This window comes from Plodia interpunctella, chromosome 6 (genome assembly GCF_027563975.2).
Source record: "Plodia interpunctella isolate USDA-ARS_2022_Savannah chromosome 6, ilPloInte3.2, whole genome shotgun sequence".
Classification (NCBI taxonomy): domain Eukaryota; kingdom Metazoa; phylum Arthropoda; class Insecta; order Lepidoptera; family Pyralidae; genus Plodia; species Plodia interpunctella.
In genome coordinates this window covers 2,995,395-3,011,649 of record NC_071299.1, presented here as the reverse complement: position 1 = coordinate 3,011,649, position 16,255 = coordinate 2,995,395, and the positions used below count along the sequence as shown (strand labels likewise).

General features: G+C 34.5%; 2 protein-coding genes across 5 annotated transcripts in view; one reads left to right on the top strand and one right to left on the bottom strand.

Annotated features, from left to right (window-relative positions):
• Positions 1-13,045, bottom strand: part of LOC128671037 (calcyphosin-like protein) — a 44,840-nt gene extending 31,795 nt beyond the window's left edge. Inside the window, exon 1 of the mRNA XM_053747132.1 lies at positions 12,903-13,045. Within this exon, the coding sequence (XP_053603107.1) occupies positions 12,903-12,981 (79 nt within the window). The 5' untranslated portion in view covers positions 12,982-13,045. The remainder of the gene's footprint in view (positions 1-12,902) is intronic.
• The window catches only part of stan (starry night), a 147,505-nt gene that overhangs the window by 17,865 nt on the left and 113,385 nt on the right, over positions 1-16,255 (top strand). The window lies entirely within an intron of this gene.

The following is a 16,255-nucleotide window of genomic DNA, read 5'->3' as shown; positions in this document are numbered from 1 at the left end:
CGTATCGTAGAGTATAAATAGCTTTCATGTGTGGAAAATTGTGTAATTATTTACTTACGAGTAGTTACTAAATAGATACTATTCAAAATAAATGTATTTTTGTTTAACCACCTTCGCTGCTGTTATGACCATAGAATGTTTTTGATTAGCTGTTACAATTTCACAGCTACCATTGTTTTCCAGGCACTGACAGCGAGTTAACCGGCGTGGCAGTCATTAAAATTTAACGAGATTAAGTTAATTTACGCACAAAGTTCAACCAGCCGCCGCGCCGACAGTAAATTTAAATTTACTTATTTGAATCATTATTTAATTTCTTATTATGTGATAGTTAGAGGCGACTAAGTGACACATTACCTAAGCAGCTTTTTTTAGCTTTTATTCACATTGATAATTTTCATCATCCTCATTTATGAAGAAAAAGTCTTCCAGGTTCTAGTTGAAATAAGTAGATTTAATCCAAGAATTCGATAAATTATTACGGGAACTAATAAAACGAATTTAGGCAATAGTAAAAATGCCAATACCAAATAGTAGAAAATTGTCAACCGGCGAATGGTCATTTGTCAGACTGGTTAATTACGTCTAGTGTTGCCAAAACATCGATAGTTTCGCTCGCTATCGATAACAGACATTGAAATATAATGTAAGCTGTACATGTATATATACAGAAAAATAAACAAAGAAAAGAAGAATAAAAAACCTTTACTTAGTAACGATACTATGTCTCCACCGGAAGCAAGTGGTGGTCTATGAAAACTATACTATACATGAGTCCGAATGGTACACAAAGTCATACACGAGTAGGATTCGAACATGTTTCGCTTCACAGGCGGGCGCCATTTCCATTACAAAACCACCGCTGCCTATCCATCAGTCCTATCTATACTTCTGCTATTGCCAAATTATCGATAGCGGGGTGTCTATCAGCAACATTACTTACGTCTCCGTTCCAGAACGGGACGAGGGGAAACTTTCAGCTTTGCCAAACTAATTATCCAACTAGTTTTGTTGTATGAATAAATCTTATGTTATTATAGTAGTCAGCAGTGACATTTGCAGGACTTTTATTCGTGTTTGCATATGTATGTAATTATGTATGTTCCACAGTTCCAACTTTGTGTCAAAAAGGTTAGTAATGAACTTAACGTTTTTAACAGAAATTGCACAGCCCCTTTTTTCTGTGTCTTGACGTCTCTATTTTTAGTGTTAGGAATATTCAGACCACTTTAATATTTTCATCGTTCTAATTTTGTTGTAACATTTTACGTCGACATTCGTTTCAGAGAGAATTTAGCAAATTTAACATTTCAAGGCGAGAAAGTTTATAAAACCTTCAAGCTGGAGATCTTTCTTATTATTTCACAAAAAATAGGATATTACGACTTTTAATAATAATATAGTGTACAAAAATAGAGCATAGGTAGATACAAGATTTTCATGAGGTTTTCACCAAAAGATAGTGTGATTCCTGAGAAAGGTTTAGGTGTATAATTTATTGTGTTTTTGCGCGAGCAAAAGTTCGGACGATATTAATCATGCCAAATGTGGTTTATGAAAATGTCGTCCAGTGTTGGGATAAAATGGCTTCCCCATCACGACAAATAACAATACAGTATCAAATGAGCGCTGTCTGTAGTGTCCGTCCATGCCATGTGGCTCCCTTAAATCAGATATAACCCCACGTCATTCCCCCTGTTCAGAGATGGATTTACGTTCAGTAATCGACCAGTTCGGTCCCAAACAGCCGGGCGCAAACCCATCAATATGTTGGACTTATTACTTTTGCGACCCGATTACATTTCGGGAACAAACTGGCCGTAAACCCATCTATGCTTCTGTCATTTAGGCTTTTGATACCTATCTTATACACCGAGCATACCATGCCATTCGAATGGGTATAATAATATTCTTGCAAAAATTGAGCAATCATAGTTATGTGTGTGTTTTACATTTTCGCAACTCTTGGTTCTGTCTACCTCGTAAGAAATAAAGACGTGATACTGTTTGTATGTATTTTATATGTTACTAGCTCCAACACGCGGAGTTGCTCGCGTAATTAAATAAATATTTACATTTTTGTACACATTAGCGCCATCTACTTTATAAAGTGCAGTTGACTGTGTGTTAATCGAAGGTAGGTATTAACTACCTCGAACCCCAAATTTCATAAAATTTGGCCCAGGCCTTTAAGCGTGAAAAGTAACAAACATACTCATAAACTGACGGATTTATAACATTATTGGTAAGTGGGATAACAAAACATCTGTACAGTATGAGTAAGTGTAGTAAGGAATTTGTAATTAATTTTAATAATTTGATGTACAATAAAATTACATGATTCTTAATTTATTTATTTACAAAGTCACTCACTGCACTAACAGTTGCCCAAGGCGTGCAGTGAGCCAAAAATATACATTAATTATTCATGAGATAATCATATTCCGTCCCATCTTTATAGTAATGTACTACGTGAATTAAAATGTAATATCTGTAAGTGTACCTATTTGCTGTGTATCCCCCATTTGTATCACTTATACTTAACGTTACTTCCCCAGTCACATCCAAATCAATTTAAGGTAGAAACTCCAGGAATAAAATATTCATCCACATATTTTATAGTTCAGGAGACGTGCTAAGGGAGCGCGCCCCTTCTAGGGAGCTCGTTTGTATTTGTAAATGGATTTTAAATTAAAACCCCTGCCTAATGCCAGCTACACACTATCGCCGAACTCAGACAGATGCCGACGCGAATGCATGAACATTGCGTAGTTTTTATGAGAGCTTTTATTTACCGCAATGAAAAACCAGCAATGTGTGCCGAATCCGCCAAAGTTCGCCAAACTGGATCGCTGTAATGTATAGCCAGCATGGGATAGTCTGAAACACTTGATTACAGAATATGAATTCCAACCAACGCTATCTGATTGCAACTTTCACACCATTTTTGAATATTATTTTTTACGAGATTATTTTATTTTCTGTGTTGGTTTTATTAATATTCATTAAGGGATTGTTTCCGGCAATTGATATTACGTGAAAAAATTATCTAGCTGTATATTTTAGTGAAATTATTTTTTTGATCTTTGTATCCTTTTCCACTGATTCATAGTATAACACAGTTTGTAGTCTAGACTGCCTCGTATTTTAGGCGCCGCGTTACATTAGGTACGCAAATTTACACAAAATTCTATCATATGGAGAAAAACACAGTGAGGAAACATATATCAACTTATATGTTTAAAGTATTTTAATATATATCAGCTTGTGTGTGTAAAGGAGACAATGGCATACCTATTCTTACACAAGATGTATTACCATTTTGTAAATTTTTTGGCATCGTATTTTTCAGGGGTAATCTAGTGATTAAATGCGGTTGAGAAGACCAAAACAAAAAAATAATGTTTGTTAATTTTGTAACGACTTTACATTCTAATGTAATACCTACATGTTCCTGTTGCTCTGTTGCACTATATTATATCTATGAATTGTCATAAATATCTATCTACACTTTGTTATTTTTTAGTATCAACCTAAATTCATGGTTATAATTTGTCCGCGAGCGCGGTTGAAATTATTTTCCTGACAATTTTACGGATCGTGGTTTTCAATGTAGATTTTTCTCGTTATCGATAAGTGCTTGTAGTACTATAAATTGTATATCCATGATTTGGGATGTTTTGCAATACTGGTACGCAGACAGAGTAAAGATTCCACTCATCAAATTCTTTGTCCATGAATTTTTACCTTTTTCATTACGATAGAAATAACATTAATATTGGTTAGTTTCTATAATATTATATTATATTACCCATTTCAATCAACAAATTCAGGCTCTAGAATTCTTATTAATCAAGAAGACAGACATGATTCTACGAATTTTGATGAAATTAAGTATCACGGGTTGAAAAGAACCTGATAAGCTGATAAGCACATGGAAACACATGGAGCGAAGCAACTGGGTGCAGATATTTTATTATATGTTATGTTTAAACCTCGAAGTATGGGTAGACCTAGGTCTAACCGGTTAAACCTAGGTGTATATAATAATACGACCGCACTTCGGGGTTTAGCCGTATACCTAACATGTATACTTATCTGCAACCAGGTGTAAGATTATTCTAACGTTTGACGACTGATTTAAATACATCTTTGTGGTAAGTACCTCAAAGTCAGTATATTCGCAAGAAGCGCGGCCATAATCGTAAATATTGCGTTTATGACGGGGCGTACGCGTGACGATATGAATAAAATTCGTTCATAAACGTTTTACTACATTTTTGATGAAGTAATTGCATGTAACTAACATCTTTATGAGGATAAAGTGGCTTCTAAAACGTTCTATAGTAGCTGACGTGACTACGTGACCACTACTGACAGTTTGTCAACAACAAAACTTACTCCGGTCTTGTGATTACAACAGCGCAGATTGAGTCGCACTTCTCGAACTTATCGTGTTATATAATATATCTATAGTTATATTAAAAAATAAAAACACATTGTAATTAATCAATTAATTAATCATTAAACTTTTTAAGACTTATCTATTTTCGCACGAATATGCAGAGTTGGTTCTCAAGTTATCTCTTGACGAAATGATATAGGAGTTCTTTTTATACCGACTTTGAAAGAGCTAAAACTATAACATTAACGAAAAGATAGATTGCCCATACAGTTTCAAAGACAAATCCCATCTCCATTGTCGCAGACTCCATAAGAGGCTTTAACAAATCCAATTACCAGTTCAATGGTTGTCCTTAATCACATTTAACACATTCCCGTCTGAAACATTAGCCCAGTCCAGTGCCTAACGTTCAAGTGACCATTCCTTTTTGTGTCATTACGGGACAATACGCGATTTTGCGAATATACTTTTTATCGAATATTAACAGAGATCATTAAAAGTGAAACATTGATGCTCTTAGTACTCGCTAGATAACGTAAAAACGGGACATAATATATCCCAGAACGGGACATTTTTGCACTGCTCGAAATACAATATACTGAAAATAGGACAGTCATATATCCTACCCAAAACGGGACGTATGGTCGCTTTATAAATGCCAAACCCTATTCCCTTTTGAACTGTCCAACAAAGGGCAACGGGCAAGCGAGATAAAAGGATTAAAATTTGTAAAATTTATCACGCTGCCCGGAATTAAAGTCTGCCAAGTGTGAATAGCTTTGATTGTGTCGAGATTTTAAAGATTTAACTAATTTATGCAGGGATTTTCTTTATTACTTACAGATTATTAGGTGCTATATACCATATTATATTTTTTATTACAAGCCTTTGTTTAATTTGCAATATATATGTATGTCCGGGTGGAATGTTGTAATTCAATTTCGAGCCAGATAGCTTTAACCGATTTAGCTGAAATTTTATAGTATTTTACACCGGTGCGTTGCGTTGCCGACTTTTTGAGAAAGCGATAGCTCTTTTCTTGAAAGCCCCAATGTCGAAATTATTAACGAACACTACACCCAAACTTTTGCTTTCATTCAATGAATGGATGGGATTGACTACAATAATGTGAAGTTCCAAAATGTGTAAACGTGTCACGTGTAAATTGATCAAAACTGCCCCTTCGGACTATGTAGGATTTCTCAATTTTGCTTTCAAATAAAGCATAGATTTTTTACTTCAACCTCAGTTCACTCGAACTGAATTAGGGTTAACGTGACCCGCGCGCGGGTCTAAATGTCGCGTTAGTAATAAATTCAGCTTAGGGTTGAGATTTGTTTATTTATTAGTATTGGAATGGTTGCCAGAGATAAGAGTTTATGTAAATGGAAACAGGTTTAGTCAAAAATAGAAATATTCCGTTTAGCGCGCTAATTAGAATAGCACCCATCCGAAATAACGCAACAATTGATATTTTTCGGATGCGATTCGAGGAAAATATTAATTCGTATTCTTTAAAATTATTCTATCTAGTAACAAGTTGTTACTAGAAAGGGAATAAACAACTTGGCTCGATGTGCTCTTAAAGGAAAACGATTTTATTTATGTAAGTATTTTTCGTACCGTATTGGAGCTACGCTGTTTTCAAATTATTAATTGAATGAATAATAATGTCATAAATCAATTACATATGTTATGAGGATACTGCACCATGCTTGGGCCAAACATTATTGTCGTTCACATAATCATCAGACTTGTAACTTGACTTTTTACAAAGTACTTCTTTTATATATTTTTTAAATTTTTGTCCGGCAAATCAAGAATCCATTTAGGCAATTTATTATAAAAACGGATACAGTTTCCAACAAAAGACGTTCTAACTTTGGCCAACCGATGCCCGGGGACAGACAATTTATCTGTTTAGGTATGGCTCTATCAGTGTAATCACCAACATTTTTAAATAATTTTAAATTTTTCCGGACATGCATAATGTTGTCAAATATGTATTGTGGGGGTAAAGTTAAAATATTGACATCTTTAAAAAAATCTCTAAGGGAATCCCTTCTCCTCAAACCATATATAGCACGGATTGCTCTTTTTGTACAATGAAAATAGTGTTAATGGTGCTAGCACTCCCCCAAAGTAGTATCCCATAGGACATTTAGCTATGAAAATAACTAAAGTAAACTAATCTAGCAGTCGCCACGTCCGTCAGTTGTCTAATTCTCCTAACTGCGAATGCCGCGCAACTAAGCTTTTTAGGTAGGCCATTAATATGAGCGTCCCATTTCAATTTGGAATCAATCCTAAGAATTTGGTGTTTAGTACAAAATCTAAGCTTTCTCCATTCAGAGTCACGTCGACGTGAGCCTGCCTAACATTGGGAAGTGTAAATTTAATGCATTGGGTTTTATTTGCATTCAGCATTAAGTTATTAGCAGAAAACCAATTCGAAATGTTATGTTAAATACTGATCTGCGTGAATTGGGAACTGTCAACTGGCGAACCAAAACGCAGAACAGAATACTGGCGCTCTCTCCAAAATCCATTTTTGGGTAGTGAGCCCAGTCGATTGAGCCCAGTAGTTAGTATTCCTCTAACCACTCCTGAAAAATATTGACTGGTGCATAGTGCGATTCGAATCGGTGTGGTTCCAAATGGTGCGCTAAACGGAATACGTTCAATATTTGCAGATGTTTTTTAGATTATTTAAAAGGACCATTGTTTCTGTTTTGCTATTTATTTCGTTTTGTATTGTATAATTTGAAAATATATTATGCTGACATAGCATATTATGGTGGTCTCTGTGGTCAAATTGTCCTAGCTCCAAATCCTACACGAGATATATGATCCGAGACACAAATCCGAATCATGTATGTGAAGGAAAATATCATCATGATACAAAAAATCGTTGACTATTTAGCTCATTACTATGTGACTACTTGCCACTAGATGGCGATAGGTAGTCGTAAAAGTCATGTCAGATGTTTTTGGCATTTGGCATTCAAATAAAACCTCATATAAGTGATAGGATAACACACGATAAGAGGACTATGAAGATATGGAATACACAGGATAATAATGGATAGTCTTAAATAAATAATTTCTATCATTCATTCATACAATAAGAAGAAGATTGGCGTATATTTTTTCAAATCGACTGGCAAGATTTCTTTTTTTTTTCAGCATATATCTTTCATGAATCTTAGGGTATGGGCTGGTCACAGTTTCATATAGGATTGACCATCACCATAGAGTCTATGCCAAAATAAACTAAAGAAGCAGACTCATTGATCCATCGTATCTTGTATCATAAAGATTATTATAAGTATTACATTAATCTGAACACTGCCTTGGCCCGGGATGGTCGTTATTTATGATATGGGTTGCACAGCGCCGCTAACCATAGATTATAAAAAACTTCCTACCTGACCCACATCGTTATTAATTGCTTTAGTGTTTTTTATCGTTTTAATGAAGAGATGAGTATTAGTATATACTAGTTTTTACCCGCGGCTTCTCCCGCGTGAGTTTCCTACGGGAACGGTATCAAATATCCCGGAATAAATGGTAAAGTATTTCCATCTTTCTCCGTACTCTTATCTATATATGTATGAGAAATTTTAAGAAGAATGGTTGAGTAACTAAAGCTTGAAACGGTAACAAACAATCAAACTTACTTACGCATTTATAATATTAATTGGGATTGGGATTTTGAGAATATAGTTTGGTTCGGCGTTGTTAAATATGCACACAAATAAATCTAACTACCAAATTACTTGTACAACTTCACCTGTAGTTGCCTGTTTTAAATTCATATGGGTGTCTTGAGACTGATTAAATTCTCCAGACGCCTTTTGCGACCTCAAATTACTCCAAGTGGCCCTATCAGAGGGCCCTAAACCCTTTGAACTTGATTACGGTACCTAATTTAACTAAGGACAGCTAACATGTTAGGTCTCAGACGTGACGTGTCAAAGTTTAAAATGAGCTGGTTGTGTGTGTTTTAACGTGACCCCTATGGCATACCTATAGGTATTTTAAAAATTAGGCACAATCTGAAAATTTACCAATTAGTTTTTCTTAGTTTTTTTACTATCTGTAAATCAAAAGTTTTCGAACTTATTGTTTTGTCTGAATTTGCATCAGATATGTGTCCCTACTTACTGGTACATAATTATTAATAGGGTTTACGGAAAGTGTGTCAAATATACCTACTTACCCCTGAAGGCATAACAAGTCCACTGTGGATTATATTGATAGCAATATCGTAATATAGATCATTAATATATAAATCGAAGTGATATTATCTTATTCTCTCTATAAAACAATGCCTTTTTCCAAACTATCGCGTAATAGTCTGAATGAAGGGTACTTATGTAAAAACTGAGATACCGTGTTATTAGTTGTTCAAATTATCTTTTATTTTGTGCTGTAATTACATAGGAATTCTCAGACGGACGCGCCAGAGATGCATTTATACGGAACACTATAAATTAAGGTCACAAATCATGGAGGACGTAGAAAATGGCTACTGATGCCTACATACGAAATAATTTTTGGTGAATATCTCACTTGTCTTAGCGTTTTTCCGTTTTTGATTTATATTATTTATAATAATCAGCCTTCGAAATCGTCGTTTCAAGGCGGGTCTTTCGCTCATCATTAAAAAAAAAATATTTTTTATCTATGTTTCAAATTGCATCAAAATAGAAAGCCAAATATTACTCCTCCTATTTATTCATACACCTCATCACATAACTTATAGATTTTTCCATACATACATATACATCAGTTCAATCAGCCTTACTAAATTTAAACAGACTTATAGGATCTCATTAATTATATTTTTTTTTTTATAAATATATCAGGACAAATCATACAGATTGAGCTAGCCCCAAAGTAAGTTCGAGACTTGTGTTATGGGATACTAACTCAACGATACTATATTTTATAACAAATACATATATAGATAAACATCCAAGACTCGGGCCAATCAGAAAAAGATCATTTTCCATCATGACCCGACCGGGGATCGAGCCCAGGACCTCTCGGTTCAATGGCAAGAACCTTACCACTGCGCCATCGAGGTCGTCAATTATAAATAATAGGATCTGACATTGTGAACATTACATGTTTCTGCGAACTTGTTCCCAAAAGCGTTGCATTTCTGTGCCCTATTTATTTTTAAAGAGCAGGATAAAAAATGGCGGCATTGAATCAATTATATGGCCATCAGGGGCAAACAGGTTCCAACCAAGATGGGTTGTGCTAGCTCCCGAGGTACCCAGGTTAAAACAGATCATCGAAAAATATAGATTCCCTTATATATTACAGTTTTACTTTTAAAGTGTCTAGACGTGGCCGCTGCCAGTGATTCCCATACTAATTCCCATACCATAATTAATACTAATTCCCATACTTGGAGTAAGTTTTATAACAACGATATTCATAAGTATACTGAGTACGAAAAGGTACACTTGATGTTAAACAACATTACCGCTGGGTTTTGCTCGTAAAACCTTTGGGTCCATAGCAATTTGTTTCGCGTTACCCCTTACTAGGGAGCGTCAATGCGTAGGTAGGTACGCTGGCAGTTAGACCCCACGGGGGTTTTTTTGTCACAATATTCCGTAGTGATGTATCGTATATAGATAGCGTAGTGAAGTACTAGCATGAATACAGTACGGTCCCTGTTCCTAACATCCGACAATCTGCACAAGCCGCCTCATACGTTTTTGAACGCACTTATGAAGCCAATATTAGCGTCTTATTTCATTAGTTGATGCGATATATGTATAGGATGATCATAACAACAAATTCCATTAAAATTTATACATTTGGTGGAGTGTGCCCTTGGCATTATCATCTGGATCAGGCACACCAGCGGTTTTAAAGTCTTAATCTTGACTGTAAGTAGGTGCCCAAGGAATAACACAGAGCACAGTAAGTTTATATTTCGTATGACTTTAGTTCTAGAATGAACCTTCTGTGGGTTACTAGATACTTTCTTATTCTGTGGCCGCACCTAGTTTTTTCCTTGGTTTCTTTGCCGGGGGCCAGAAACCCTTTTCACAGTATTGAAAGGCAGGCAGCCTGAGCGGCAGTAATCGTGTGGCTCAGGGAGCAGTTTGTCTTCGAGCCAAAATTTAATGATTTTAATTATTGTTTTATTAGCTACCTGGCCCGGCTTCGCACGAAGTCCTTATAATGGTATACCTTGTCTCAAAGGCATAAAGATGGTAATCCTTCTCTCAAAGGCTTAAAGACCTCGTGGTGATAACTGTTGCTAAAATACGATGAAATTATAGCACAAGAGATTCTAAAACCAATATCAAATCCACCTTTTTCAAAATGGAAAGATAATGATAGATCTCTATGCCCAATATTTTACAACAATGAATTTCTTATGACTGACCTGAATGAATTATCCTATACGGTTGTTACGCTGCGAAGTCCTGGACTTCTACGGAAGGAAATGGAGTGGTCCTATCCCAGGGCGGGACCACACGCCACTATACATAGTATAATGAATATTGTTGTCATGATAATTATGCTTCGAAAGTTGTATAATGTAATAAAACGCGCGTAAAAAATCTCACTTTTATTATATTTTAAAAGTAGTAAAGACGAGAGAAATGGCCGTAAAAATCTTCCTACCAAGCTGTCACAACGCGAATTTATTGCTGTTTCGTGTATTTTTAGAGGCTTTACACAGAAAGAGGCGCGAAAAAAGCTATTTTATTTTCCCGTTCGTATCGCAAATGTACACTGGTTGTTTTTGAAGTTAGGTACGAGTTTTCGGTATGTTTCCCTATTGTACTTTTGGATAGACGCCGGCATAGCTGATGTGTTTTGTTAAAACCGATAAGCAATCGTCTTTAATATTAAAATGTATTCATGAGTATTACCTAAGCATTGATAATAAATTTTACGAAAGTAGCTTTGCTTCGAAGATTTGTAAAATAAAATATAGGCCTAACAATTTAGGGATATCGGGCACCAATCAGGTGGCACTAAACGAAGTCAACCAGTATCTTTGGTGGAACGGCGACTTTATTTATAGTCAGGGAATCGCGGGCATCGATCTTGCTGAGTCTCCTGATGGACTGGCAACATTTCATTCGGAATTTAAATTTGAATTTACATTGTTCTGACGGTTGATAGTCTTCGCTGAAAAAAAAATCATACTACAGATGCTCCATGGATGCCCCTGTAGTGCTTTCGAATAAAGACAATGACTTTTTATTATGATTGTCGATCAACATATCAGTTTTTACTTATAACATCGAAGTATTTTGGTTATATTTTTAGATCATATTTTGGAATGCTTGACGACATGTGTCAGTGTCAAAATAAGTTGTTTACATCTTATTTTAGTGTTGCATTCCTGTCTGACCTTATAACATTGTAGTATTATTTTTCCACAAGCCAAATATGATGGATGGGTAGAGCGAGCATTACGCTTGAACTAACAGCAAACTGGATGAATATGCAGCTCTCAAATGATTTATTGGCGGTATCGAAACAAATAATTAGCGATGCATTCGGGCAGCTTTAATTGAATATTCATTGTTGCTATACATTTAATAATTTTGTTGACAAACGTTATGAAAATATGTCTTTTGCTTTTATTGCAAGCAATACTCAAAATTTTGACTTATCCAACACTGTAATCCAAAACTAGCATAACTTTTTTACTTATTTATATATAGTCATCAATATTTTTTGCATCATTAAAGTCGCTTCCCGCTGTTTATCTGTATCTGTATATGTATTCTGAGATTTTTAAAACCACGCAACGGATTCTGATGCGGGCTTTTTTAATAAACTAGATGAGTGATTCAAGAGAAAGGTAGGTACATATTTTTTTAGTTTTTTTATAATCATAATGTAGTCCTAAAATCTCAAGTTCCATCTGTGTCCCCTAAAATTATCGTTTTAAATTATCCATTGACTAAGAATGAATTCCGCTTATAATTGTGCCAAATAGGCATCACTTTTGACTCCCAAGTTATTAATTATTTAGATCGGCATAGAAATACGGCAATTATTTTGTGCTTTGAATAATAATGGGCCCAACTGTCAATGTAGACCGTTTCGAGTTCCACGAGTTTATTAAATTTAAAGCATTGAATCACTACTTATTGAATCAAATGCCTGACTTGAGGAGTATAAGTTAATAATTTAATTTCTTATACTGCAAAAGTCACAAGCGAGTGTATTATTGAATTGCTCCTCTAATTAAACCCTTTCTGTGTAAATGAAGTCAAGAGCACTACAATATTAATTAAAGTTACCTTTTTTGAAATTATTCGCTTTTTGATAGAGACTATACAAGATATTTTAAAATAAAATGATTAAATACATTACTTTAACATTCAAAATCATCATTTAAAATAATTTGACTTAATTCATTACTTCATTATCGTATTTCCATGTCCTTATATTTACTTTTGGATTTACATATCAGTAAGTAACATTGTTAAACACTCACGATCATCTTTATTGGGTTTGGCGTCTCCCCGCGCTGCCAAAACCACAGCAAAAACAATCACAGGCACTACACGATTCATCTCTATAGTTACTGCTCCAGTTAACTTAAACAGCTTTATATATAGGTGACCGCCAACACCCACGGTCGTCATTAACTTCATACGGCGCGGCCTTGACAGTTGGATAATCGTAGCTCGTATTGTCATTGATGCACATGCCTACTATGAAAATAGACCACAAATCCATTCATATGGAAAGCCAGTGTCCAAAAAATTTTCAATGGTATAAAATGAACTAACTCCAAAATCGGATCTCCAATAAGTTTAATACCTCAGTGAGTTTAATAGTTACTAATCAATCAAATATGTAGAAATTTACAAAGCCAAATGTGACAGAACGAACAGAGTCTTAACTCTGTTCGTTCTCAGTTCTTGGTTTTAGTTCATTTGTGATAGATAAGAGTTTTGTTGAGATAACTGTCACATTTGGCTTTGTAAATTTCTTCTTTGTAGTTCATTGAGAATAGTAATTCTCAATCTTAACTCTGTGATAGATTAGAGTTATTTGTTGTTCTTCTTGTTTTCCTGAACCAGCAGCTTGGTTTCTGCATCTATTATGTTTGTCTGTCTGTGCGTAGAATCATTGTGTTGACCTATGCCAGTGCCTACGGTTTCAGCGGTAGATTGTTATCTTCCCCTGTGTTATTGTTCTATGCATTCTCTTTGTTTATTATGAATTTCCATTTTCATCCGGACGAAACGCTTCCCAGATTAATTCAGTAATTCAGTTACTATTTTATTTATAAACCTATCCAATGATCAAAAATAAAAGTTTTCTTAAAATGTTTTAGTTGGTTCAATCTGAAAACCGCCCGCTGATTTTGATTATGAAGTAGCTAGCTAACTTGATATTGTAGAATTTGCTGTGAGTCACCCAACACATTCCCTGTTGATACAGATAGATGTGTTCCTAAGTGCAAGACGCTGTAGCCAGGCCCATTATATATTGCCCTAGTTCCGTAGTCTTTCGATAAAAGTAAATATATACATTGGCATCATGATTCAATTTTTCTAGAAATGTCTAGAAAAAATTGTGCATGGTAAAATGAGCAAAGAGTCGGAGCGACCTAGCTTAAAATCCAAAAACCATTAAGGGATGTCTCCGGTATGATATGATAATAATGGTGAATGGTAATCCATGACAGACTGATAGTAGTAAAATGCGTCAGAATACTTGAAGTAGTTTCTACATGAGTTTCACTAGCGACGTAATGTTTTATTTTGTACTTTTATGTGTTTTCCAATACTGGTATATCTCTATTCAACGTAGATTGAGAGGACACATGAGGAGAGAATACAGAGTGCATAAATACATTAGACCTAGTAAGAACTGATACATTTTGGTAAAAATTAAAATATATTTAGTTATCTTCTCATAATGATAATTTAAACTTATCAGTGCTGTTTCATAAAATAATCTACACAGTTAATCTATTTGTCTATATCGGCTATTCAAGTATATTTTATTATGGTCTGGAATCAACTCATCATCATAATCATGTTTATTTTTTGGCTCTGATCTTTCTATATAATATATAAACTGTGATAGAGTTGATATTTATCAAACACGATATTGCAAATGTGTAAGGTATTACAGAATTTTCCTACAGAAAGTTTCCCTCTGTGTAATTAATTTTAAATATAGGTATTTAACGTCAAAAGCTTCTAACAAAAGCATCAATACCAAAAGTGTTCCACCAAGTATTTCACAAGATGATCTATGGCAAAATTTGTCAGACTTACCTTTGACAAATATCTACTCAGACCTCGTGATAAATGGTGAATGTCACACAACATAACTGTGTATAGTAACTTAGATAACTGGTTAGAGTGAAAGTTATAAAATGATTGCAAAGTTAAATGCTATTGTGTGATTTGACATAAATCTGATACAAGAGTAAATAATATTTGTTTATATCTTTAACAATACTCTTCCTTCTGAGGATTTGGAAAAGGAATTAACAAAGAGCATTGCTGAAGAAACTAACGAATATTAGGTTTTATTACATTAGCATATTAGTTTAGTAGCAAAGCATAGTATTATAGTATTCAGAGGACCATGATCAGTCAAATGTCTTAGCATCTAACAAACATTAATCCTGGGTATTATTGTAGTGTCAGGCACAGAGATGACCATTATTAATCTAGACGACAAACCAATATTGACGTTACTGAGATATCGATATATCCATTCCAAGAACCTTATGTACACTGAGGATTTCAACCGTCTCGACTTATTTTGTCAATAAATTATTTAAATTATAATGGCACTCAATGGCATTTTTATAAATTGCTAGGTTTTGAAATAAATTTAATGGTTCTTTCTTTTTTTCCTGTTTTGTGAATCGTTTCATTTCTAATTTACTCAACAACAGCAACACCCCATCTTTAACAAATAACAAAACATATTTCATCATTCGGTCTCTGCTATTAATGTTTAAAGCTGCTTAGTCCAAGCGAATCGATACAAATGCGTTGGCAACCATCTTTTGTTGTTAGGGGATGTTAACCCCTCGGTGCAAGCCACCCCGCGTCTACGCTCTGATACTCTCTATTTTTGTTTCATTTTCACCGCACACGGAATCAAAAGATTCGGCGCCGTGACTTGGAATTTTTGTAATATCCTTCTTGTTACTCCGCTAACATGTGTTTGTGTTTTCATCTATCATATCGTGTGTATCACAAAACTGATTCTTTTTATATATTTTTTTATATGAAGTCTAATCAAATACTAATACAAGTGGTAGATTTACTTTAGATTATCATTCAGTTTAAGGATGGACAAGGAGGACAAAACAATGTTTACATACGATAATTTTACTAACGATATTTCTACCTTTCGGAACTTTTCTCTTTTAGGCTCCGATATTTAATTTTGTCAAATATATGAAAAGAATCATTATAAAGTTCGACTCAGAGATAAAAGAAATATACAGTTCTTCAAAACTTCGTCAGCGTGCATACGCTCCAATAAAAACTACATTAACATCGATTTTGAGACTGTATCTTAAAGCAGAGAATTTATTTCCACAATATTTGTGATATTAAATTGTCAAGACATACGATCAAAATGGTTCTCATACAAAATGCATCACAATATGCAGCGTGCTACAAAAAAGGGAATGCAATTTTATCAGTTACAGTTATTCAAGAATATCTTGCAATTCTCCTGTGAGACAGAATGCCTGTCGGGCAGTTTTATTATGTTTCTGGAAGATTTTTATATAAATTTACTCTTTACAAACTTATATAGACACCTGTGTTACAAATTTGCATAAAATTGAAAAGACGAAAT